The sequence below is a fragment of the Tachypleus tridentatus genome, chromosome 9 (assembly GCF_004210375.1).
Source record: "Tachypleus tridentatus isolate NWPU-2018 chromosome 9, ASM421037v1, whole genome shotgun sequence".
NCBI classification, from domain to species: domain Eukaryota; kingdom Metazoa; phylum Arthropoda; class Merostomata; order Xiphosura; family Limulidae; genus Tachypleus; species Tachypleus tridentatus.
Genome location: NC_134833.1, coordinates 68573860 through 68601077, shown reverse-complemented (window position 1 = coordinate 68601077; position 27218 = coordinate 68573860). Strand labels below are relative to the sequence as shown.

General features: G+C 35.1%; 1 protein-coding gene across 7 annotated transcripts in view; it reads right to left on the bottom strand.

The window, feature by feature from the left end:
• Positions 1-4437: 4437 nt before the first annotated feature.
• Positions 4438-27218, bottom strand: part of LOC143225417 (uncharacterized) — a 118982-nt gene continuing 96201 nt past the window's right edge. The window contains exons 1-6 of one of the 7 annotated variants that reach the window (XM_076454827.1): positions 26570-26785; positions 24118-24261; positions 11184-11293; positions 8443-8626; positions 7448-7480; positions 4438-4750 (exon numbers count right to left, since the gene is read on the bottom strand). In XM_076454827.1, the coding sequence (XP_076310942.1) occupies positions 4686-4750; positions 7448-7480; positions 8443-8626; positions 11184-11293; positions 24118-24214 (489 nt within the window). In that variant the 5' untranslated portion in view covers positions 24215-24261; positions 26570-26785 and the 3' untranslated portion in view covers positions 4438-4685. The other 6 variants (XM_076454823.1, XM_076454821.1, XM_076454826.1 and 3 more) reach the window with 6 other exon arrangements.

Here is a 27218-nt window from a genome sequence, read left to right as displayed (position 1 = left end):
CTTATGTCTGAAGACTAGTTTGTCGCTGATCCAGGACTTGATGTATTGTCTTGTTCCCGAGGTCGTAGTTTTCAGAGATTTATGAAAAAAAAGGAGTAACTGTTGTTATTCTGTAATAGTGATTAATCACATCCATTATGTAAACAAATGGTCTACTAGAGAGTATATTAACTAGATGTTAAAATTAAGGTTGGTAAAACATGCATTATATGTGCATAGAAAGTTGGTAGTTCATAAGTTTTGAAGTAAGATACACCGACTGCCTTAGCCTGAGCACGTCATAGTAAGTCAGAATAAAATATCTCCAGGGTATGAATGATCCAGATGAAAATAAACAAAACGTCCATATGTTGTATACTATCCTACAGAAGTATAGAAACATTTGTCAAACCTACGTAATTAAATGTACGTTGATATCGGTATATAACCCTTAGTAACACTGTCCACCTTTGTAAAATACATATAATACAAATGAATTATATATATGTAATAGAAACAAAAATGTAAGTTGTTACTATATTCAAATAACGTATAAGTAACGTTATTAAAACCATACAAACAGTCATGTTGTCGTTAATACAATGGTTTTTAATATAATTAAATCTAGATATTCGTGATGACGAAAAACCCAATTGAAGTGAAAATGTATTCTCAAGACGGCCAGTATGGTTCTGTACTCTATTTTAATTAAAGTTTTAATACCCATACCAACTGTCTTGAAAATACAAATCATCTAGATATTGATGACTTAATAATACATGAAAGTATCCACCCTTGTAAAATTTGTGTGAAATAAAACTAAGAACTAACGTGTAAAAGGAAATATTTTGCATAAAGTCAAATTAATGAAGTATTAATTTTAATTATTGAATAATATTATACAGACGTCTTTTTCTCTATTAGATGTCTCGTTGACTTGTAAAAGCTAAACAGCGGGTGTTCTGTGGAACATTTTCTGAAAGAAGCTATGAATACTTTAGAAGTTTGTTCAATACCTTCCCAAAACGTTTGCATGCAAAAGAAGGTTGGAGGTGTGTTTGCCAGTGATTAAAGCTACTCAAGGACTATCTGCGCTAACCGTTCTTAATTCAGCAGTGTAAGCCTAGAGGGAAGGCAGCTAGTCATCACCACCCACCGCGAACTCTTTTATCAACGAATAATGGGATTGACCATGACATATAACGCCCCCCACGGCTGAAAGGGCGAGCATGTTTGGTGCGACGGGGATTCAAACCCGCGACCATCAGATTACGCGTCGAACGCCATAACCCACCTGACCATGCTGGGCCTCATGGCGGACGACAAAATTTTATATTCTAAGCTAAGCCTACGGTTTGCTTTTTCATACAATACATTTTAATTATGCATACATATATTTAATATGTGAGGAGAAACGAATAATGTATTGGTAGATCTGTAATTAATGATATATAGCTAAATATGCATATTTATTCTAATACAATATTTTAGATTAAATTATAATTGAAGCTTACCAAAAAAATTGTGAATTCAGCGCAGAATCATAACCATAAAAAGCATGTTAATAATAAAATTATTGGTTAAGCTAGTAGACCATAGACTCATATATCAACGAAAAATTGTCATTTTATGCACCTTCACGTGAGGTAAGTGTGAAATGTGCGATAAATAGGGCAGACAAACAAGCAAACAAACAAAAAGAAAGATTTATGTTTCATAAAAATGATTGGTTCAGCTCTAACTCTCTAATCCAGCCACTGTGAATCAACATCCACGAAGAGTAGAATAAAAGATCCCAACTGAAAGAGTGAACTGCAATTTTAAGAGTTCACTCTAATGATGCATAGTGGTGAATATCTGTTCATCTACAGCAGAAGAACATCCCTACTCGCAACAGAAGGTTTTATCATTTTATGTATATTTATACATAGTATTTCATAAACATATTTAACAAGTTCACCACCCCAATAGCTTGGAACTGAAAAGTAGTAACGACTCCCATGGTCCACTGGAAGAAAGAAGGAGAGGCTGCAGTAGAGAGTCTAGAGGACTGCAACACCTGACACAGTGCAAAATGTGGAATGAAAGCTTGACAGCTATTCCCTTATGCTTTACCCGTGAATTCTATGGGTGAGTTCTGTCTGGAAGGAGTATATTAATGAAACAAATACATCACAAGGACAACCCTACAAGTCATATTGTGGAACATCCCATTTCAGCAATGTAAATTTATTCGTTGTGGAAATTACAATTGTTAAGTTTTCATGTCATTACAGTGCAGATTTGAGAATATCTAGTGGGGCACTATTCTTAACAAACCAGGATCCAGTCAGTTTTAAAAAAGGCAAAAGCGCCTGAAAAAGAAGATATAAAGATATCAAAGATACCTTACCCTGTTTCAGTTTTATTAAAGTCTGAAAACGGCTTATAGACGGAAGACAACAATCCAAAACTGAAAACACAGTGGTCTGATACAGTTAGTGAGATACGAACGTATTTAGAGTAGTCAGCATGTCCAACTGAAGAATTTTCACCAAAAAAATGATGGAGACGAGACATCAAAGAAACATATAAGTTGCCTGATTTGATAAGAGGAAACTTGAAACAAAGTATGATAAAAAATTAAAAACAAAGTCAATTGGTCCAATTGGAAAGAGAAAGGTCAAAACAGAAGATGTCAGCCAAGGAATGAATATGCAAGAATGGGCACCATAGAAGGAAGCCATGAGGAGAAATATAACAACAACAGCCATTGTCAGGACGTAGTAGCTTGTCCAGATCTGACTGAATATGCAGTTTGGGAATGAAAAGAAGAGAAATATAAAAGAAGGAGGAATTACTTTTCCAAACAACCACTGAAGGACTGGGAAAGAAAGGTTGATCCAGATAAAGGAAAATATCCAGGGAATAATATAAAGAATATGAAACAAAATGACAAATAAATCTTGCTTATGACAGTTACAGGCTTAAGAGGAGGAAATAACTAACTCTTAGGGGATAAGTGAGAAATCGAACACAATAACAACATTTCAAACATAAACAGTGAAGAATAACATTAACATCCTAATCCAAACTGACAGCATGCCGAGATGGATGCGAATCAAGAAGGAACACAATATGAGGGAAAAGTTAGCAGAAATTCAAGTTTTATGGTACAAAAAATGAAACATGAGGGATAAGGCAGCCCAGTAGCTTCTAATCGAAGAGACAGAAGAACCTTGATCAAAGAGCAAAATGAGGAAATCTCTAATATGAAGAACAGTGGGTCGAGTATGTGAAAATTTCGTACCTAAAGACAAATAGCAGAAAATGTTCCACTTATATTGATAAGCATCCCTGGAGGAAGGGTCAATGAAACAAGTTTAAAAAAGCTACCCTTTGGAATAAACAGGAACTCCACGTCAGGGACTGAATAAAACTAGACATGAATAAAAAGGACTGTAAGTGCTGGATAAAATGTCAATGACTGATGTTGATATATAGAAAAAATGGAGTAAGAAGAAAAGGTAACAGAAGGGCAAACTGAAACTGGAGAAGCCACTGTTTGTGTCAGCCAGTAATAAGCAATCACAAGAACTTGGCATGAAGTGGTATGGATGATACAGATCACCCTATTAAGAAGACTTATGGAAAGATAAATATGCAGGTATGTATTAGTCCAGTCTGGAGACTGAAAGCATCCACAGCCAGAGCAAGAGAATGAGGAACCAGAAACCGAAACAGAGATCATTTAATATTGTAATATGTTGAAAATGTATCCATTGAAGGTATAGCCACAAGAAAACAAGAGGTTTGAGACACCAATAAACTTTGTTTGGACAAGAAAGTTAATCAACAAGAAGACTGAATGCACCCAGAACATGCCATGCAATGATATGAATACTGTGTGTGTGGGCTAAAAAAATGATCCATATGATTACTGGCAAGATGAAGATAATTATGCAAAACACGATATACAGCCAGAAGTTCCAGGATGATGATATGTTAAGATATTTTATCTGGAGACCACCAACCTGAAGCTTTCTGATGATTGATCCACTCCTCCATATAATAAAAATTCTGTGAAAATATGTAAATATGGGTGAAGGGGAGGAAACAAAACACCAACCAACGTGCGAGTCTTGTCCAACCACCAGAACTGTTCGTTTACAAGTAAAAGAGGAGCCTCTACTGGATTCAATGCAAGATTCTATTGGTCATGCAGAGTCTACTAAAAAGACTGCATATGTTCTCGAGCAGTAAGGGTGTGGAGAACTGAAAGCTCCATCTAACAAAGTCTAGGAGGAGAAGGCTGGGTAAACCACGATGGGTGTTAAAAGATAAATACCTAAGTGGACAATGTAGTGAGCAGGTGTAAGGAATGACTTTTCCAATTTGATTAACCAGACCACATGAGCTGCCTCTAGGAGCAGCTAATGAGGAAGTTGCACAGACAACTCTTCAAAATAAGCTAAAAGATTTCAATAGTACTTCTTTTATTAACTTTTATTTACTTAACAGTTACAATCAACAGGCATTTTCTCAAGTAGATTAACTTTGACTATTTTACTAACACTTTTGCTAAACATTCATTAATTCTGTTATACTTAATACGTTTTATGATACTTTGGTGAATGTTCTACCAATGTTTACAATGTGTGGTATTTTCAACTGATTTAATTGAAATAAATTATTATTTCAAATCATTTTAGAAACAATATCAAACATCAGTAATCTGTTTCGGATGACGTGGGTGAAATTTTGTTGCATAAGAAATAAAAAGTTGACGAGTCTGAAAGAAATGAACACAATTTTATTATTAGTAGTAAATAAAACAACACACACCATGTCTGATTAACAAATGAATGGATGATTACTTCTGCTGCATCATTATTTGATTCAGTACATCTATTTATCTTAAGACACATCTTTTTTTAACCAAGTATGATAAATACAAAATCAAGACATAATAGAACTAAAGCTCAATGCTGATACAATAAACCTAGGTGCATCCTGTTAGATTGAAATAATTTGTTGTTCACTCACTTTTAGGATCCAACCAATGACAGTTGGAGATGGATTTTGTGAGGTTTTTTAATTTATTGCAAAGCAACACACGGGTTATCTGCTCTAGCCATCCCTAATTCAGCAGTGTAAGACTAAAGAGAAGGCAGCTAGTCATCACCACCCACTGCCAATTCTTGTGCTACTCTTTTACCAACAAATAGTGGGACTGAACGTCACATTATAATGTCCCCACAGCTAAAAGAATGAGCATGTTTGGCGCAATGTGGATTTGAACTTGTGACCCTCAGATTACAAGTCGAGTGCCTTTTTCACATAACCATGTATAATTGTTAATGACATAAAATCACATTACAAACTTTACTCCAAACATTTTTAACAACCACTTAACAGCTACTTCCCATATAGAACTGTAAAATTTCTCATGTATCTCTAAGATAAAATTTCAAATTGTTTTCACACACTACACAACATTTCTTCCAAGTGTGTAGTTTCTCACGTTTTCTAACATTTTAGTTTTTTTATCATACACTACATAAATATACAAGTTTTCACAACCTTGTATTTTTTAACGTGTTTTTAAATTAGAGTAACCTAGAAAGGTCTCAACAAACTGTACAAACTTTTCTCCACGTGTATTTGTAAATCTATCTTTTAATACATATTTTGATTCAGTTTTTCACAAACTACACAACTGTGATTTGGCAAGTTTTAGTATTTAGATGCATTTTTATTATTTGTAACAAACTGTTTCCCACACATCACACAATTATAATAATTCTCTCTTGTGTGTTATTTCATGTTTTTTTTAATTCAATAATGGTACAAAAACACTTTCCATAAACATAACATCTGTAAATTTTTCCCCACGATGTATTCTCCAACATACTTTCAACACTACATTACTGCAGTTTTTCCCTATATGAATGCTTAGATGATTTTTAATTCATATTTTGTTAAAAAATATTTTTCAAAAACTGTACAACTAAGTTTTCTTTGAGCATGAATTACTTGATGTTTTATTAACCTACTATTTCTTTTAAGTATTTCTCCCACACAACACAACTGTAAGGATTTTCTGCCACAGTTCTAATTACTTGGTATTTTCTTTAATATCACCATTTGTTCTAGTGCTTTCCACAAACTAAACAATGTTAAGGTTTCTCCCCAGTATGTATTATTTGATGTTTTATTAAGTTACTATTTGTTCTAAAGAATTTCCCACACACAACACAACTGTAAGGTTTTTCTCCACTATGTATTCTTTGGTGTTTTTTAATATCACCATTTGTTCTAGAGTGTTTTCCACATACTATACAACTGTAAGGTTTTTCCCCAGTATGTATTATTTGATGTGTTTTTAAAGTACCATTTGTTCTAAAGCGTTTCCCACACACTGCACAACTGTAAGGTTTCTCTCCAGTGTGTATTCTTCTATGTGCTACACAGGAACTATTTCTTTTAAACTGTTTACCACAAACTACACAACTGTAAGGTTTTTCCCCAATGTGTTTTATTTGATGTATTTTCAATTCACTCTTTGTTCGAAACTGACTCCCACAAACTGCACAACAGTAAGGTTTCTTCTCACTATGTATTATTTGATGTTTGTTTAGTAAACTATTTGTTCTGAAGGACTTACAACAAATTTCACAATTGTACAGTTTCTCCCCAGTGTGTATACTTAAATGCGTTTTTAAGTTACCATTTGTTCCAAAGTGTTTTCCACAAACTGTGCAACTGTAAGGTTTCTCTCCAGTATGTATTCTTTGATGTATTTTTAACTGACTGTTTGTTCCAAAGCATTTTCCACAAACTGTACAACTGTAAGGTTTCTCCCCAGTGTGTGTACTTTGATGTGTTTTTAAGGTACAGTTTTGTCTAAATTGTTTTCCACAAACTGTACAGACGTAAGGTTTCTCTCCCGTGTGTATTCTTTGATGTATTTTTAAACTACTGTTATTTTTGAATTGTTTTTCACAAACTGCACAACAGTAAGGTTTTTCTATACAACATATACTCTTATGCAACTTTAATTCATTATGTGTTCCAAACTGTTTTTCACAAACTGAACAACTGTAAGATTTCTTATCAGTGTGTATTCTCTGATGTATTTTAAAGATTTTATTTGTTTCAAATTGTTTTCCACATACTGTACAACTGTAAAGTGTCTCTGCGTTATGTGTTCTTTGATGATCTTTTACAGGACTATTTCTTCTGAAGTTTTCCCCATAAACTATGCAAGTATATGGTTTTTCTCCAGTGTTTATCCTGTTTTGTTGTATTATATTATCCAATGTTCCAAGGTCTTTTCCACAAACTAAATGATTGTATGGTTTACCACCATTTTTAGGTATATCAAATTCTTTTAGGTTAATTTCATTTAAATTTGTTTCTCCACAAAGATCACTGTTGAGTTTTGAGATTTCTCTGAAGGAATCTTCTTTTCTTAAGACATAATTACCAGAAAACTGACTTCCACAATAGGTGATTATATCTAAAATCAAAACACAAGATACGACAATTATAATTATTTCATTCATTTATTTAATAAAATTCTGTATTCATTTTAATAGTCTAACATAATTAACACAAACATAAATATCAAAATATTAATAGTTAAAAACAATTATGATGCAGATTTCATAGTTTCACACTTCATAAAACTTCTATCCATAACTAACATGTTTATACAAACACAAAATGAAAGTAACAGAACATTCTGAAAAAGTAATTTACTATAAACAAAGTCTAAACTTAACTTTGAAAGTATGTTGTTATAGTGTCACAACAATCAGCATTACTTTCAAATAGTAGTTTTATGGATTGATTCTTAAAATACCTTCTTACTTCAACTCACTTATAATCAATAAATCTTCTAATACTTAATACTCTTATGTTCTTTAACATTAATAGCTTATTGCAAATACCAATAAAATAAAATATTCCACAGACTTTTATAGTTATTGGCTTCAGTATGCAAAATTTACAAACAGGGAGTTCAAGAATACTCAAGTCCTAAATCCACAGTTCTCTATGTGTCCAGAAAATAAGTTACATCAAAATAAATTATAGTAACAAATTCTGTCCAACTTTAAACACTAACCAACAGAAAATGACACCTACAATTGCTCACAAAGTTGATACATTAAAAACCAGAAAGATAATAAACATTGATCAGCTAGAAGTTTCTTTCAGTTTCATTTCATAATAAGAATGACAATAAAATTTCCATCCATGTAATTTTTAACACTTCCTCAATTGTTTTGCTTTCATTTGTTCATTTCAATCTCCTGTACAGTTGTCTATAGAGATGAACCAAAAACATTCCAAACATGGTGTTATACACTTCAACTGAGTCAGGTCTCTTATACTTCATTAACTTTTAAATATTATCATGATTTAAACCATGTCTTATCAGCTAGTGTTAATGAATTTATAAAAGATTGTTATACTTACCAGAAGTATTTTCCAACCTAGATTCAGTTTGCTGTAAATGTTCTTTAAATTCAGTTTCTGTTTTCACATTCATAACACTATACTTTGAACTATCTAGAACATCGTCACTGCAGTAACTGAACTTTGAAATAACCTCATCTTGTGGCAGATCAGACTGTTCTGTTTTCACTTTCATAACTGTGTTCTAAAATTAAATGACATGTTGTAAATGTAATTAAAAATTACAGCTTGTGGCATCAATAAATATATATATCTACAGAAGGGTATAAAACTTTCATTTCTGTCACATTTCTGGTTTTGGATTAACATACAAGACTTACAGATAATAAATTAGTCTAAAGGAAATATAAATGTTTCTAATTTAAATAAATAAATAAAACATAGTAAGCCTTATATCCAATTGAAATAAAATAAACCATAAAGTACACAAGTAGTAAACTGACCAGCTTCATCATTCTAATATTTCTCGTTTTTAATTTTACTCTTTTATCTAAAGAAAAATTAGAGATCTAAGACACATTAGAGATGTTTCCAGATATTATAATACAGAAACTGGCTTTAATGTTTCAATAGTAATTTCTACTTTCAACACTATGTAATTAAAAAAAAACCAAGAAATATTTTAACATAAATAAAACAGATAAACATTACAATGCCCACTTGCATATAAATAATGAAACATTAACAGATGATTTAGAAAAGATTTGTTAGCAAAAACATTTAAGGAAATGTTCAATCCACAGATGAGTGTGAAAAAGTTAAACATGTTTATTTTACTTCTCGAACAGTACATTTCAACATATTTAAAATAGTTTAATGTTCCTCAGTAATTCCAAAACAATTTCATGACCAATTTATGTTGAGTCGAGTGAAGTACAGTCAACATAGAAACAATGAACAGACTAACATTAATTAGTATATTAACCTAATGCCATACAACAAAAGGTCCTACTAACAAAGCATTGATCTGTTGGGAAAATTCCACAGATAACTTTACTAGATGCACCTTGCACCCTACTGGGCAGGGATTAGTTGACTTAACTATCTTTGACCAAGTCAAAGTGTGCATATTGCAACTTGCTATAATTTTACATTTAAAATACTTAATTAAAAACCTTTTTGTTAATGCATGTCATGATAACATGGTTTAAAATCTAAATTTGTATATTATCTAGGTTTTAACTTCATAATTATATAAATATATTCAAAGAAATCCCCATCTTCATTTCCTGTATGTCACATGATGTCTGATCTGCAAATCCTCAAATAATCTGCTGTAGTTTCTAACCAATTTTAAACTACTCATAAAAAAACTAAAATTAATATATTTACAGTCAATAAAAAATAGATTCTCCTGAAACAACACAACCTCACTCATAGTTAGATCAGGAAGCATTCTTTCAACCAACAGCAGGGTATTCAGCTTTTTGGTTCAAGCTGGGAGACTGATTCTCAGCTAGAAACATGGGTTTTTATACCAATTCTTTTGGTATCCTTAAGATTCTCCAAACAGTGTGTGTCCAACCATCAAATACATCTGTCACTTTACTGGATAATTTTTCTGACCTCATATTTCTCAGAACTAAAAACTAAACAAACTCCAATAACTGGTCATAGTTGTAGATAGTAAATCAGCCGTTTGTTTCTCCTCACCTTCTGCACGTCAAAGTTATGCCCACTCTCAAATTGTGATCTTCCAAACTCTATTTGAAAGGAAATTGCACCACAGAGACCCAGAGAAATATCCGAATCACCATAATGTGCTTGCCAGTGAGGACCTTTACTGGACACAGTGCAATGGACAACCACAAACAATTCTGAAATGCTAGCAAGTGTGAAACAAAGAACTGGGCAATCACATCCTTGATGCCAGATTTTTCCATGGTAGTCTGTGGAAGGTATAATATCTATTGAACAAATGAAAAAATCTTATTATCGTGAGGTTTTAATATCAAATGGTCTTGAAGAATACCTTATTTTGCAGATGGCACTGGTTGAGCCATGTCAGATGGTTTGCCTCTTTCCATTACCCTTTGACTTGCATGGATTTGAAGAAATAAGTATACCTTTGGATGCCAAATAATCCATCCAGTGAGATTCTAACAAAAGGGTAATGAAAAAGATAATATAATTATACTTTTTAAAGATGGTGTGTAAATTGCAGAATATTGACTGAAAAAGAGTCAAAACCAGACAGAAAATGAAATGGCTAGGTAATAGAGACAATAAAAGGCAAATGTGCAAGTGAGTGAGAGAGAGAGAGAGTGGATTCACATGTTAAAATGAGACACTAGAATAAAACAGATGTACACTGTAAAAAAAGTCTGCAAGCATCAATATTCAGGAAAGAATAGGCTTAGAATAGGCTTGAAAAGTGAGTCTCAGTAGGATGGGCAGAAGAAAAGAAATAGCAGACAGATGGATATTGAAAACTTATCATTTTTGCTGACAGATGGACAAAACTAAAGTACCTGTATGGAATATCAATGCTACATGATGGGAGAGAAACTGGTACTGTGGAAAATGGGCGAGATGAATCCCACATGTGGAAAGAAATGGAAAAAGGTAAAATTTAGCAGTACTGATACTCCTCGTGATGACATACAACACAGAAAAAGTAATGTGACTACAAACACCTCACTACTGATTATACTCTAGGTAAATAAGGTACACAAGACAACATTGTAGCTACATAAACACTGCCATAACAAAACTGTAACAGTTTTAAGTCTGTAAGTTACCTCATCTTTCTCTGTTGTTCCATCACAATTCTCTTCTTGTTCCTTTTTTGATACATCAAACTTCAAACTGATACATGAAGGTATATCTTCCCAGTTTTCAGTTTCTGTTTCTAGATGAATAAATAATAGGTATTTATCTTGTTATAGATAAATGGTATTTACGAATTCTCTGTGGCTGTTGGCCACAATGGCTCTAATAAGACCACCATGTCACCCAAACATGCTATAGTGGACTGAAATAGGTTATATGTGGCATTTGTTCAGTTTTGTGATTTGTAATGAACAGTTTAAATAAAAAGTATATCAGATAATTTTCCTCTTTCATACAATATTAAACATGGATATTACAAAAACTGAATATTTAATTAACATAATAGCTTGAGATAATGCACAATTTTCTGTATCCTTGCTTTACATAATCTAAAGTAAACCTAATCATATCAGCTTTTAAACTTGTAATTCTAACAGAAGTTGATTTAATTGTCCTCCACAGACTGATTATGTCTCAGGATAAATTTCACAGTTAACAAAGTCAATCCAGAGTATTAACAACTTTCATTATAATAGACTTAAATATTTCAATTTTCATTCTTTTCAATTCTGTCAAAAGAAAGTCCCTGATAGAATGCATTAAATGAACAATATTACAGTTCTCTACCTTCTGGAAGTGTTTTCCTGCTGTTTGAGCTGTACAGATTCAGAAGGTGGAGAACTGAGCCCCCCCCTTTGTTTTTCAGCCAGAAGTAATGGCCAGAAGTAAAGATTAATGGCCATTAAAAAACTAAAAACACTACCAAGGTGGACAGTGTCACCATCTCCAATAACACTGTCTAACATTATGGACAAACCTTGGGACAGAACATGCTTGATTGTATTGTAATGATGTCAAGAAAGTAAAATGTGGCTGATAGTGATCCGAGTGTTACACAAACTACACACTGGTGCATCAGTTCCAGATAAAGAAAAACGATGAGTTAAGAAACTTTGACCAATGTGTAGTCTAATTAGAACAACTTCCGAACCTTACGGAAGCTAGACGGCCAAAGTCCAATATAGGGTTTTATTTGGAAAAGCTTGTTGTCACATTTCTCACTCCAAGTTGAGTGCCAGCTGACACGGAGCCGAGCCTTGAATACAGGACCACAGTCCATGTATGGAATAGTCACAGTGGTGATAGTGCCAGAGCAGATAGATTTAGCTGCCGTGTCTGGAAGCTCGTTCCCGCGAATACCAACTTGGCCTGGTATCCAGAAAAACTGGGTAGAAGTAAATGTTAATGATAAATGGGCCAGTCGGTTTTGAATATCAGCGAGAACAGAGTGTGAGCCAATGTGAAGGGACTCCAGGGCCAGTAGGGAACTAAGCAACATAGTATAAATAGTGCAGTTGGAGTACTGCTTAGCTTCAATATGTTCCAGGGCAAGAGATATGGCACACAGTTCAACAGTGAACACAGAAGCTGTAGAGGGGATTTTGCACACAACCACCGAACCGCAACAAACCATGGCAGAGCCCACAGTCACCTGATTTGGAACCATCTGTATCAATTGGAATGGAAAGATTGTTCGAAAGATGTTCAGTAAATAAAAGACGGTACTTCCAATTGGGAGTATCTGCCTTTCTCAGATGACTTAAAGAAAGATCACATTTAGGGACTGTAATAAGCCATGGTGGGATGGGCTAACCAGTGGATTCTGCAATGTTATCCAAGGACAGACCCAATTCATCCAATTGCACCAGGATGCAAAGGTCAAAAGGAGCAATGGCAAATTGTCTGTTCTGAAAACGTATGGCCCACTGAGGAAGGAAAACACATCCCCAGGTGGGATGCTTTGGTAAGGAACGAAGTTTCAAAGAATATAGTAAAGACAGTTGCAAACAGCAACAGTAGAGTCATGAGACTCTACGTATAAGCTCTTAACTCGGGAGGTGCGGAAAGCCCCAGTGCAGAGTCGAAGTCCTTGATGATGAATGGGATCCAGCATCTTCAAGGCTGAGGTCCTGGCACAGCCACAGACCAGTGATCCATAGTCTAGTTTCAATCAATTAAGAGCACAATACATCTTTAACATAGAACATTAATCTGTTCCCCAAGTAGAGGAAAAGAGAACATGGAGGATGTTCAGTGTTCTTGTACATTTTACCTGTAGCAGTTTGGTATGTGGTATAAAGGTCAACTTACGATCAATGATAAGCCCCAAGAACTTAGTCCCATGGACCACAGGTAGCACAACTTCACTGATACGGAGTTCAGGATCAGGGTAAATACCCCATTGGTGGCAAAGGTGAATGCAAACAGTTTTAGAGAGAGAGAAGTTAAAACTATTAGCTGTGGTCCACAGTAAACAACAGAGGGTAGTCTGTAGCTGCTGCTTAATATACTTAATGTTGAACAACTAACATGACATGTGAAAGTCATTGACATAAAGCCAGTTTGCAACACTAAGAAGGAGTTGTTCAGTGATGACATTAATCATTATACAAAAAATTATAACACTGAAAACACAGCCATGAAAGACTCAAGTTCCTGTAGAAAAGAACAGGAAAGTGATGAACCCACATGAACTTGGAATCACCTGTCCATAAAAAAATGTTCAATAAAGATGGGTAAATGGCCACATAACCCATACATGTGAAGGTCTCGCAAAATGCCATACCTCCATGTTGGGTCATAAGCCTTCTCAATGTCAAAGAATATTAAAACAAGATGTTGTCATTTGAGAAAGATTTCTCTGGTTAATGTTTCAAGTTGAATCAGTGGTCCATGGTGGAGCCCTGTCACACTCACTGGGTGGGCAAGAGGAGGTTGTTTGATTGGAGGAACCAAACAAGACGAGCATTAACCGTCCTCTCTGAGGTCTTACAGAGACAGCTCGTCAAAGCAATTGGGCAATAGTTTGAAGGAATCTTGGGATCTTTCCCAGGCTTAAACAAAGGTAAGATAATAGCCTGACACCAGGTATCAGGAAAAACATTCTCCTGCCAGATCTGGTTAAAAACAATTAGAAGAATATCAAGAGAAGCAGGAGAGAGACAGCACAGCATGTCATAGTGTACATCATCAGGTCCAACAGATGTACTGTCAGACCAATGAATGGCCATTTTCAGCTCCACCAGTGTAAAGGGGTGATTATAGTCAAAGAGACAGTCAGTTTGAAAGGAAAGAGGTGAACGCTCTGCCCGAGTCTTGATGGCCATGAAGTTGGAGGAACAAGTAGAAGTGCTAGATACCTGGCAAATGCTTTCACCTAGAGTATTGGCAATGCTCCAGACATCAGCTACCTCTTGGCTATCAAAGAGTAAGATCGAGAGGGGGACAGAATTGTAGTGCCCACTGACCTTTCAAATCCTGTCCCATATGACCTTGGAACTGGTGGTAGAAAATATGCTAGTTTTGAACTTAATCCAAGATTCCTTCTGGCTTTGACCTCTTACCCACCTAGCATGTGCATGGGCCCGTTGGAAAGCTATGCGGTTTGAAAGTGTGGGATATCTATGGAAAGTATCCCAGGCCCATTTTTGAGCCTTCCGTGCCATGTGGCAGACAGGATTCAATCACGGACGAGGATACCGTGGAAAACATGTCAAGGTTGTAGGAATACACTGAGCAGCTGTTTGTACAATACAGTCATTCACCACTGCAGCTCTATTGATGGCTGACTGACGTTGGCGGGAACAAGTTTTGCAAGAGCAGTGAAAATGGACCATGGCCAGTCTCTCTCAAAAGTATAAGAAAATGGTCACTGCCTAGTGGATTATTGTCAACCCTCCATGAAAAATGGGAGAATAATGAAGGGGAGCAAACCGAGAGATTAATAGCAGTAAAGGACTGACTAGGTTCATGAAAATAAGTGGAAGAACCAGTATTTAAAAGAGAAAAGTTACGATCAGAGAGCATTCGCTCGACAGAGTGATCCCTCCCTATCAATAACAGCACTTCCCCAGAGTGAATGATATCTGTTAAAGTTCCCCAGGATTAGAAATGGAAACAACAACTGTTCAACGAAAACATCAAGGTCTGATTGATTGTCTCTCTCTCTAGGTGACAGGTAGAGAGAACAAACAGTGATGGTATTACCCAAGGAAACATGGATGGCTATGGCCTCCAAGGGTGTGTTGAGTGACAAAGACAGAATGGGCACATGCTGATCAACCAAAAGTGACATCCCTCCATGTACTCATCCATCACACAGCCTGTCATTTCTGTACAGAGAAAACTGCTGAAAGGAGACTGTATTAACAGGTTTCGGAAATGTTTCTTGTGAGGAAACAAACACAGGATTGCAGGAAGCAATCAGCATTTTGATGTCATCCAGATTAGAATGTGAACCTAAACAGTTCCATTGTATCAAGGTGGCCAATTTTAATGATAGGTAGGCGAAGTGGCTGGAGAACCCTTCTGTTTATGACCACGTCTTTTTTCCTTACTGTCCTTATTTGAAGGAGGTCTATCAACCTCCATGGATCCTGCCCTGGGTCAATTGAGCAGGTTTTTCTTGTTGGAAGGGGATTCCAGTGACTGAGGATGCAAACAAATGATTGTTTTGCATCTTGGGGTGGGAGAAAAATAAGTACCTGAAGAGATGCCTGTATTTGAAACCAAAGGATGTGGATCTTGGGATTTGTTGGAATGTATGGGAGGAACAGAGATGGGTGTAGAAGTTGATTGATCAACCTTTTTAACCATGGAGGTCAAAAGGCTTTTCATTTGTTTTGAAAACGATTCTCTTGGAGGCACAGAGAGATCTGTCTGCACTCCCACTGTAGTTGTGGAATGAAGTGCAGCAACATATGTCCGAGATAAAGTGGCGGACAGCAATTTCCGAGCCTCAGGATAACTAATGGTGTGAGTAGCTTTCAAACGCTGCACCTCTTTTTCCTCCAACCATTTAGGGCAAGAACGAAAGTAGAAAGGGTGAGAACCATTGCAGTTGACACAATGTGGGTCCGTGTCACACTCATAGGCATCATGGTCCTTTCCACTAAACGAGCACATGTCAGGGAACAAAGACATGACGTCTTTGTGTGGCCGAACCTCTGATATTGGAAACATTGGAGAGGGTTTGGAATGTACGGCTGTACCCTGCAATTTAGATAACCTGCCTTGATGGTGGCAGGTGCACATGGTGATGTAAATGTCAAAACAAGGATATCTTTGTGAGTGGAGATGCACCTCACTGCAGAAACTCCTTGAGTGGAGAAACCAGCAAGAATCTCTAACTCAGGGACGTTCTTCAAATCCCTCTCTACAATAACTCCTGAGATGAATTCAAGGTAGCATGAGGGGTAACCTTAATAGGTACATCACCAATTGCCTTTGAATTCAAGGAGTTCACTGTGTTGGGATGTGGATGTTTGAACCAATATGTCTCCAGATCAAAGCTTCTTTATTGACTTTGGAGAGCCAGCAAGTTCCTCTAGTCCCACCTGAATAAAAAAGGGGAACATTTGCCCTAAAGGTTTTTCTAAAAGAGAATGTAATATAAATGAGGTACGCATGTCACAGATGTTGAAGATTGCTGCTTAGAGTCTTCAAGACATGGTTGTTTACCTATTGACTGTTTTTTTACTATTTTATTTAAATTTTTTGTAGGAAGATCCATAGGAAAAAGAAAAATTTCGGTACCCATTGACCCCACCCACCATGGAGCCCTACGAAGGAAGCATTACAATATCATGCAAAGACATTGCAGCAACGCCAGGGTTTCACAAGCGCTATACCCAAACACCAGCATCAGACACAATGTCTACAACACCCGTTGAGAATATCCAACACTGGTACTTGGTTGACTCTAGCCCATGTGGACCAGCCAATTGACCAAACGGGGGACACCCATTGGCCTCCCATCTACAGGAATTCAAGGCCAAAGTGGTGTGTTAGGGTTGGACCACTGAACCACCAAGATCCTCTCCTCCCCTTCATGGATCGCCACGCACTGCAAACATGTGGGTGGATGTTTAGATCCCAGAGGAGGTAACCAGAAAGAACAGAACTTTCCCTGGGAGGTCCCCTCACCATGTACAGGAATCCACACCAAGGGGGAGATTTGTAGACTGGTATCTTTAGTGTGAAAATGGTTTAACTATGCTTAGTGGAGAGAAAGAAGACTAAAAGAGCTCTACATGAGATGAGGTAAAACCATATTGAAAATATTCATTCAAGACAATGTCAAGGAAAAAGCAAAGCACAAGTCTTAGATGGAGCTACAACATGAAAAAGTTATACAACTCTCCTAATGGTGGAGGGCTCTCTTTATTTGCTACTGCAAGTCACATTAAACACATGCTTGTGGGAGTTAGCTCGGGGATAGTGGCATACAACTCTCAGATACAGATATGTGTGGTATTAAACTATTCTTAGTACTGATGTGATGCATCTTCTTGGAAGGTTAAAATTTTGTTGCATTGTCAGCACTGTTTCAGTAGAATATAATCCAAACCTTTCAATGTTCTTTGAAGAGGTTACTGCTTATGGGAAATGAGAGTGTAGGTGTAAATTTGGTGCATCTGGGTTTTCAGAAAAGGTGCCACATAAAAATCTTCTTAAAGTAGTTACTTTGTAGGAGTAGGGATAGGTTTGCTCACTGGACAAAAAGTGGCTCCACAGAAGAAACCAGAGGATTGTTATAAATGAGCTAGATTAATGTCATGAGTGGAGTACCTCAATGCTCAATGTTCAGACCTTCAATCTTTTTGATGTACATCAATGAGATAGATGAAGAAATGATAAATAGTTTATTTAAATTTGCTGATCATGTTGATGTTTTGGATCATACTGACTGTGTGAAAGATTAGGATTTGTGGAGTTGGGTGAATCACTGTAATAAAATATAGCAAATACATGTGTAGTAAGAATATAATTTTGACAGAAATAATCTTAGCAATATTACAGAAGAACAAATCAATGTATCTGCTTCAAAAATCTCTTAAGCTATTCAAATAAAGTGCTGTTGGAGTGGCAAGGCAATTACAATTTTAGGTTGCATCTACAAAACAGATTTTTCATAATTCACCTACACAAATTTTGAAAATAGTGTTTATTTATTTCTATCACAAAAGGATTTTTTCACAAATCAGGAAAAAAAAGAAACTTACATCAAATTATTATTTTGTTTATACCAAATTATTAAGTTCACCTTGTGTGAAAAGTTGTGGTTCACCAGAGATTTCAGGTTGAAAACAATCCCTATAATCATTTCTATTTACATCAGATTCAGAATCAGATGAAACTGTACAAAGAGTCTCCGGTGGTGTATGTACAGGTATATCAGATCATGATCAACAGGTTTTATAGCAGGTTGAAGGTTCACATCAGAAAATTGCTTTCTATTTTTAGTGTTGTCACCTTGCACATTACATGAGCAAAAACAAATAACAAAAGTAACAAGGATAAAAAAGTAAAATTATTAAAATATGTAAAAAGGAATCATGCTAAAACAAAAATTAGTTCAATTTTAAAATTAAAATCTTTAATAGATTCAAAAAGACCAAAGACCCTTAAAAATTTAAAAACATAACTTAAGTGGACAGTTTCACCATTGCCAATAACACTGTCAAAGGTAAAGGGTGAACCCATGGTAAAAATATGTTTAAAATGGTACTGTCACTCTCAATTATAAATATGGCATGATAGTAAAATGTGGGCTATTGTGACCTGAGTGTCACACAGACCACACATTGATGCATCAGTACCAGAAAAAAGAAAGTGATGAGTTAAAAAACTGTGACCAATGAGTAGCCTAGCTAGAACAACTTCCTTCTTCCATCCTTATGGAAGCAAGATGGTCAAAGAGCAATAGAAGGTTTACTCACCTCAAGCCAACTGCCAACTGGTGTGGAGCCAAGCCTTGAATACAGAACCACAGTTCATGTATGGGACAGGTACAGCAGTGATAGAACCAGAGCAGACAATTATTTGTGATGCCAGTGAGCTGAGCTCATTTCCACGAATACCAATGAGGTCTGGTATCCAAAAAAAACTGGACAGAAATGAATCAGTAAGTTTTGAATATTGAAGAGAACGTGATGAGAGCTAATGTGAAGTGATTTCAGGGCCAATAGAGAGCTAAACGAATCAGTATAAATAGTACAGGTCATGTACTGCAGAGCTTCTGTGTGACCCAGGACAAGAGAAATGGCATACAATTTGGCAGTGAATACAGAAACTGTAGAGGGGATTCTGTGTGCAACATCCAAATCACGACAAACAATGGCAGATGCCACAAAGTCACCTGATTTTGGACCTCCACATTGTATAATGAACTTTCTCACAGTCAAAATATACAGAAACAAGATGTCCCTTGAGAAAGGCTTCCCTCATTAATGATATATATTGAATCAGATGGTCCATGGTGAAATATTATCGCCAGGAACCCACATGTTGTTTATTGGAACCAAACAAGTATTAACAATCTTCTCCAAGCTCTCACAGAAACAGCTTATCAAAGTAATTGGATGGAAGTTTGAAGGAATTTTGGGATCCTTCCCAGGCTTAGGTGAAGGGAGTGCAATAGCATGGCACCAAAGCATCAGGAAAAACATTGTACAGCATCTCATAATGAATATCATCATATCCCAACTACAATTATACTCACAGAGACGATTAGTCCAAAATGAAAGAGGCAATCACTTTGCCCATGTCTTGACAGCTGAGAAGATGGAGGATTAAGCAGAACTGATAGGTGCATAAGAAAAGCTTTGAAAAAGATATAATGTATAAATTAAAGAAATTAAATGGCATTAAAGAAGATTGATGACTTTTAAAAAACTAAAAACATTTCCAAGGTGGACAGTGTCACCATCACCAATAACACTGTCAACCGTTATGGACAAATCACAGAACAGAATATGGTGAAAATGGCGCTGTCGTTGAGAGTCATAATAGCAAGAGAGTAAAATGTGGTTTACTGTGACCTGAATATCACACAGAGTACACAATGGTGCATCAGTTCCAGATAAAAGAAAATGATGAGTTAAAAAACTGTGACCAATGCGTAGTCTAACTGGAACAGCTTCCTCTTTCTGATCCTTACAGAACCAAGACAGCCAAAGTCCAATATCGGGTTTTATTTGGAAAAGCTTGTTGTCACATTGCTCATTCCAAGTAAACTGCCAAATGGCATGGAGCCAAGCCTTTAATATAGGACCACAATCCATGTATGGAACAGGTACAGCAGTGATAGTCCCAGAGGAGATAGATTTTGCTGCGGCGTCAGCAAACTTGTTCCCAATAATACCAACATGGCATGTCTTTGTGTGTTTTTCTTATAGCAAAGCCACATCAAGCTATCTGCTGAGCCCACCAAGGGAAATAGAACCCCTAATTTTAGCGTTGTAAATGTGTGGACATACTGTACTAGCGGGGGGCACCAACATGGTCCAGTATCCAGAAAAACTGAATTTTCCTGTAAGGAGAGCTAATGAACAGTAACAATCAATCAAATCCTTAATGTCATCTATGTCTGAACAAAAATTTGACAGTTTCACTGGATCAGAGTAGCCATTTTTATTTATGTGGAGCAGAATGTGACTGAGCGCCCTTCCGTTTTTGACCACATTTTTTTTTATTCATTGGATGAAGCTCTATTGACCTCCATGGATCTTGCCTTAAGTTAAGCAGGTAGGTCTCTGTCTGTGGACAAAGATTCCAACAACTGAGAGCATGAAAGAATGGTTATTTTACTTCTCAGAGCTGCAAAAGAGGATGGACCTAAAGAAACACCCAAATCCAAAGCCAAAGGAAGTGGAACCTGGCAGTCACTGGAAGGAGTGGCAGGGACAGAGATGGAAGTAGATGTAGAATCATCAACTTTTTTAATCATGGATGGCTAAATATTCTTCAGATGTTCTGCAAATGACTCTGCTGGAGGCATGGAGAGATTTGTCTGCACTCCCACTGTGGCAGTGGAATGGAGAAAAGCAACATATGTCTGAGATAGAGTTGGGAACAATAACTTCAAAGCCTCTTGTTAAGAGATATTTATAATCTTAAAACATTGCACCTCTTTCTCCTCCACACATTTAGGGCAAAAAATGGAATAAGAGGGGAGTGAACCACTACAGTTTACACTGCATGGTTCTAGTTTGCATTCATAAGAATTGTGGTCTTTGCCATCATGACAAGTACATGTTAATGAACCTCGACACGATATTTTTAAATTTCTGAACCATTGACAGTGGAAACATCTGGGGGTTGGCAGTGTTTGGCTGTACCTAACAGTTCAGATAACCTACTCTGACTATGGCAGGAGAACATGGTGATGTAAACATCAAAATCTGAACATTAGAAGGTGCCACAATTCCATCTTTTAGAGTGGAGATTCAGAGTACCACAGTAATGCCTTGGCTGGAGAAACCAGCAAGAATCTCTGATTCAGGAATGTTCTTTAATTCTCTCTCAACTACATCTCCTTTAAAAGAATTCAAAGTTGCATGGGGAGTAATCTTGATGGTTATATCTCCAATGACCTTCAATTTCAAGTTTCATATTTTTAGGCATCGGCCTAAGTCCTTCTTAGATAAGGATAAAAAGAAATTGAAGTTGACTGTACAGCAAATTGTCCATTTGTGGTCAATTTCTAATAATATTTTTTTCACTATTTTTATTTTTTCATAAATGGGGAATCCAATAATAAAGACTACATTTCAGGGCTCACTGACCTTACCCACCATGGATTCCCATGAGGAGATGCACTACAATGTCAAACAAGGGCATTGCAACAATGCCATGAGCATCACACATCTAAACACCAGTATCAGACACAGTATGCACAACACCTGTTGAGAACGTCCAACACTGGTACTCAACTCAGTTGATCCTAGTATCATAAAATAATTGACTAATTTCTTGTTTCCCTACAAGATTTGTTTTGGTCCAATTATCATGTTGTTATAAACAAATTATAGTGAGAACATGCTGTGCACTACCAAACTTAAAAAATTACTTTCAAACAGAAACTAAAACATCTTGAAGGTTTTAAAATTTAAACTTTGTTTTCATTTATCTCTAAAATAAGTACATTACACGTGGAATATGAAAATTCTGTCACAAAATAAATATATATTATTTTTTGTAGATAACATGTAACTGTATATAACTAACCTTGCAGCCACCATAAAATACCAGAAAATAATACAAAATGTTGTGTTTTTTTCCTGCAATGATTGCAAATTATAACAGAAAACTACAACTGTTTATTCTAAGTAGCTCAAAGCTTCTACCAGTATATATCTATTTATAATTATGTTTCATTGCCTTTTGAAATGTTTCAAACTCACAATTGTGCCATATAAATTGGAAGTCATGAGGAACATGCAGGTCACATTACTATAATAAATTACATAACACCCACAGCCTACCTGCAAGCATACCTCAGAAAAATTTATTGTTAATTATTTTACTTTATTTAACCTGAAATATTTCCAGCTTTTACATTTTGGTTATTTTTACAATGATAAATCAAAAATACACATGAAAGTCAAGACAAAACTGTCAGAAACTTAACCATACATTTTTTTCAATACTAATAATACTACTGTATCAATCATGTGGTACAATCATGTGATTTTCTGTTAGTGCAGTTTATTGTCATTGATAAAACCAACTAGAAGTTAAGTGAGTGCAGTCAAGTACAAACTGTATGGTTTTCAGTTCGTCAGGGTAGAAAGTTTTGAGCAAGTTACCTGTACTTGTCTTGTATATGGGCATTTTGCAGTGCATATTCAATATTGAAGAGGTTAAACCTCCTGTGTTCTGACAAAATCTTCTAGTACATATAGAATCTAGGAATTTGGGTTACTGAAAACCTTGGTATGATGCTATCACTGCAATGCATTAAAAGATTCACACCTTGAAGGTTGTGTGATCCTTTTACTCAAAAAGAAGCAAACTGTGATTCAAAGATTAACGTACACATTTGATAACAATGAATATACAATAATTCTAACACAAATATATAATTACATATGCAAAAAAGAGACCTTTGATGAAAATAAAGTATGAAGGTTAAGGTTATGTTGTTTAACACAAGGGTAAGATTACAAATTACTAATTATAAAAGTTCCTTAGTATTTACTTTAAAATATGACTGAAGTATTAACTAATCAACTTAACTAGGAGTATTATACTACTTAGTGTTGGGTAAAATGTTAAATAATCAATTCATCAAAATTATAATTAATGATGATAAAAGTAAAAAAAGTAAAATCAACTAAACAGAATCAGTGCTTCTAATTATTATACTATTTGATTACTTCAACAAATGTTTCACATCAGACTAGCTGAAAGTAATCAATTGATGATCCTAAAAATTAAACCATTATTGTACATCATTAGCTAATCATCCAACTTTATAATGAAATAAATATATCCTTTTAAAATGAACTTTTCAGGTAAAATCTTTACTTATACAAAGAGGAAACTTTTGTTATTTAAAGTATACAAAACTCACTCTTTATAATACATTGAAATTATTTATTTTAGTAATCTTCTGCTTTTAAGTTTTATTGGTAATACTATCAGTTTATCACAGTTAAGGTAAACATAGAAAGAAGAACAAATACAAATTTTATACTTTGACTTGATAAAAGATAATTTACTATAAGTAGCTACCTAAGTAATCCCTTAGTTCTGTCAGTGGAGCACACACACTTGATTAGCAATTAAAATGTCTTAGGTTTAAACACACCCAAATAACAATACAAAAAATTATTACAATATTATCATTGGTTTCAAGTTTCTCAAGTGAAGACTTTAATTATGAAACTTAAATTTACTGGCAAACATCTCAGGGACAGAAGGTTAAATCACATAAGAAATAAAAATTTCTAACCAATGATGAAAAATTCAGAAACTAATAGAATGAAACAGGTAAAATTCACACTATCTGTGTTGTAAAGAACACAATACATTTGAATAATAAAAATACACACTTACTAACAAATTGTGTAAATGTCTCTTCACTTTCCACCAGTTTAGTATCCAACAAAGTATCTTCACAAAAGGGTTCAACCTTCATCTTTAAAAATTCCATGATTCAGTCAGAGCTTCACTTTTATGTTCTTATCAAAACTGTTTAGACTACATAACAGATTAAGAATTAAAACTTGTACCTTTTAAAACAATCAAAACAAAAACTCCAACAAACACAAGCATCAAAGTACACAGCATCTTTATTGCTTTAATATTAATTCATATGTTTCTTTTATTATGTCTTTACACTAAAACTATGTCATCTTTACCTGCTTGTAACTGGGTTTGTAACAAAATGTAATAAGAAACTAACACAGTCATTATTAACAATTTCAAGTATCAGGTCATCCCTTAAGTAATGTTTTATTTTAGGTTCAGAAAAAGAGAAAGGTTTTAAAATGCTTTTAATGTTATTTAATAAATAATGTATGTTCCATTATTAGTAATTACTTCCTACCAATGATTCACACACTACTGAATGCCACTTCTGTAAAATTATTGGGGTTTGGAGAAAAAAGTATGTAGTGAGGGTTGTTGACATCTTCATGTGTTCCAAGCTCTTTTCCATCAAAATATTTCTGCAAACTTCAGAATAGATGATAATCAGATGGGACAAGGTCTGGAGGGAAGGGATGATATGAAAGATTTTACCAGTCTACCTCTTCAATCTTAGCAGATGTGATCCTTGCTGAATCAGGCCATGCATTATCCTGGTGTAACACAACACCTTCACGAATGATCAAAGAAGGCCTCTTTCCTTGCAGTGCAACGTTCAACCACAATAACTGTTGCCCCGCACTGAACTTTTGTCTGCAGCACTTAACATTATTATAAAATATCTACTTTTCATCTCCAGTCACTAACCTTTCCAAAAATGTTGAGTTACATTCATGAGAGTGCAGAGAAGTACAAATTTCCACTTTTGCTCTAGGGTTAGCTTCTCTCAACTCATGAGGGACTCATTTTCCAAGTTTTGACACCTTTGTAAGCTGCTGCAGATGACAGTGAACTGCTGAATGGGTTGAATTAAGCTTCTCTGCTAGTTCTTCAACTGTTACAGCACAATCCGCATCAAGTGCAGCCAGCAGCAAGTCATTAAACTCAACAGGATAACCTGAAAGTGATGCATCCCTTGAGCTGTAGTCACCTGAACTGAACTTTTGAAACTAACTTCGACATTTTCTTTCATTGAAAGATTCCACACAATAACAACCTTGAATGTTTTGTGTAGTTTTTACTGCACTATTGCCTTTTTCACTCATAAAGCATTATATACCTAATATGCTCCTCAGACATCTCTCTTCATAAGAGCTTATTTGATTAATGATCTGAAAAAGTGCAGTAGGGTTAGTTGCTTTAATTTGTCTGAACATCTAACACACATGATGCACTTTCTGTATTTAGTTTTCAGACATTACTTATGGGATGACCTGATACTTTAAATGTATATTATGACTGAGACATAGTTATCATTGTAAATACTAAGTCCATACCTTTATAACATAATTTTGTGGTTTTAATGATGAATATAAAACATTACAGGCATTACACCAGTTCTGTGTTTAACATGAAGGTGTCTCTGACTTCTCTTGGTTTCAAGTTAAAGATAATCAACTTTATAAACATAATTCCTTAGAATTATTTTGTTGCTAGAGATAAATCTTACCATTTCTTTATATTTCATTAGTTTTAAAAGCACTACATAACATATTGTAAACTATAAGTAAAAAAAAATGTGAAATGAAATGTAGTAAAAAAAACAATTTTCAAACATTTCATCACTTACATATGTTGATAAGAATCTAAAGTTTAACCACTTCTTAAAATAAATTAAGCACAAAGCAAGTTTTTATGCGTGCATTTGATAACTTGAACAGTTCACCACAACTATTTTTTCAAAACAGCTTCTTGCAAGCATTAATCATGTTGGTTAAGTTCTACTATTTTAATAACAAAATGTTGGTGATTATTTCATTAACTTCACAGAAATCGATGTGAAATATAAAAAGTTATATCAAATTAAATTTAAAACATGCAAAAGATACAATTGAATGGTGAGACTAACAAACCAGAACTATATGGAAATCATCAAAGTGTACCCAAGGAACTCTGCATTTGGAACACTAGTACATTCTTTAAATCTAACCCGAGGAGTATAACTGAAACATGGTTGTGCTATCATTCCAAAGTACGGGTGGATAATTGAGGTAAAAATGTATAAGTGCAAGATCTAAAAATGAAAAGAAAATTATCCTGATCTCATAGAAATGACTTCTTTGGATTTCTCTCCACATTGGCAGAGAATATGTTCTACTTCTAAGTTCTACCTTTTTTCAAGACACAGTTTGAGTAAGCAAATTTTAGTTTCTACCTGTGAATCCTGCTTACGCAGTGACAGTTACATGTAAAAACATACCTGTTTAATCTTGATGACGAGAAACCCCACTTGAAGTAAAAATGTATCTCAGAATGGCTGGTATGGGTATTAACACTTTTACAGATAAGGAAAGAACAACGTTTCCAAAAAACCTACATCATCTTTTGGTAAAGAAAGAGCATGTTTGAATATCACCGTTTACACACACATGGCTTAGGACCGAGAGTACAAACGGATATCGGATTATAGGGAGCGCTGCAGGTGGATGTTAGGTTATTAATTTGTACAGGTTAAAGGAATTCCTTTGTATTGGTTTAATTGATAAAATACAATGCAACAACTGCCACGACTTATATATTGAAGAAGAAAGCAGAAAATGGAAACTAGATGCAAAGAACACAAAAAACATCTTCACACATTTTTAACACTGCAAATCAAATAAACACAACATAACCATAGAGAACACCCAAATATTAAATAGGGAAACAAATATAAACAAACGTAAAATCAAAGAGCCCTACTTATAAAGCAACTGAAACCAATATTAAACCAATATGAAAGAATATCTTTATCCCTATGCTAATTAATAACTTAATATCCACCTGCATTGCCCCCTATAATCCGGTACCCATTTATCCACTCGTCCATAAGACGTGTCCGTCAACGGTTACATTCAAACATACTCTTT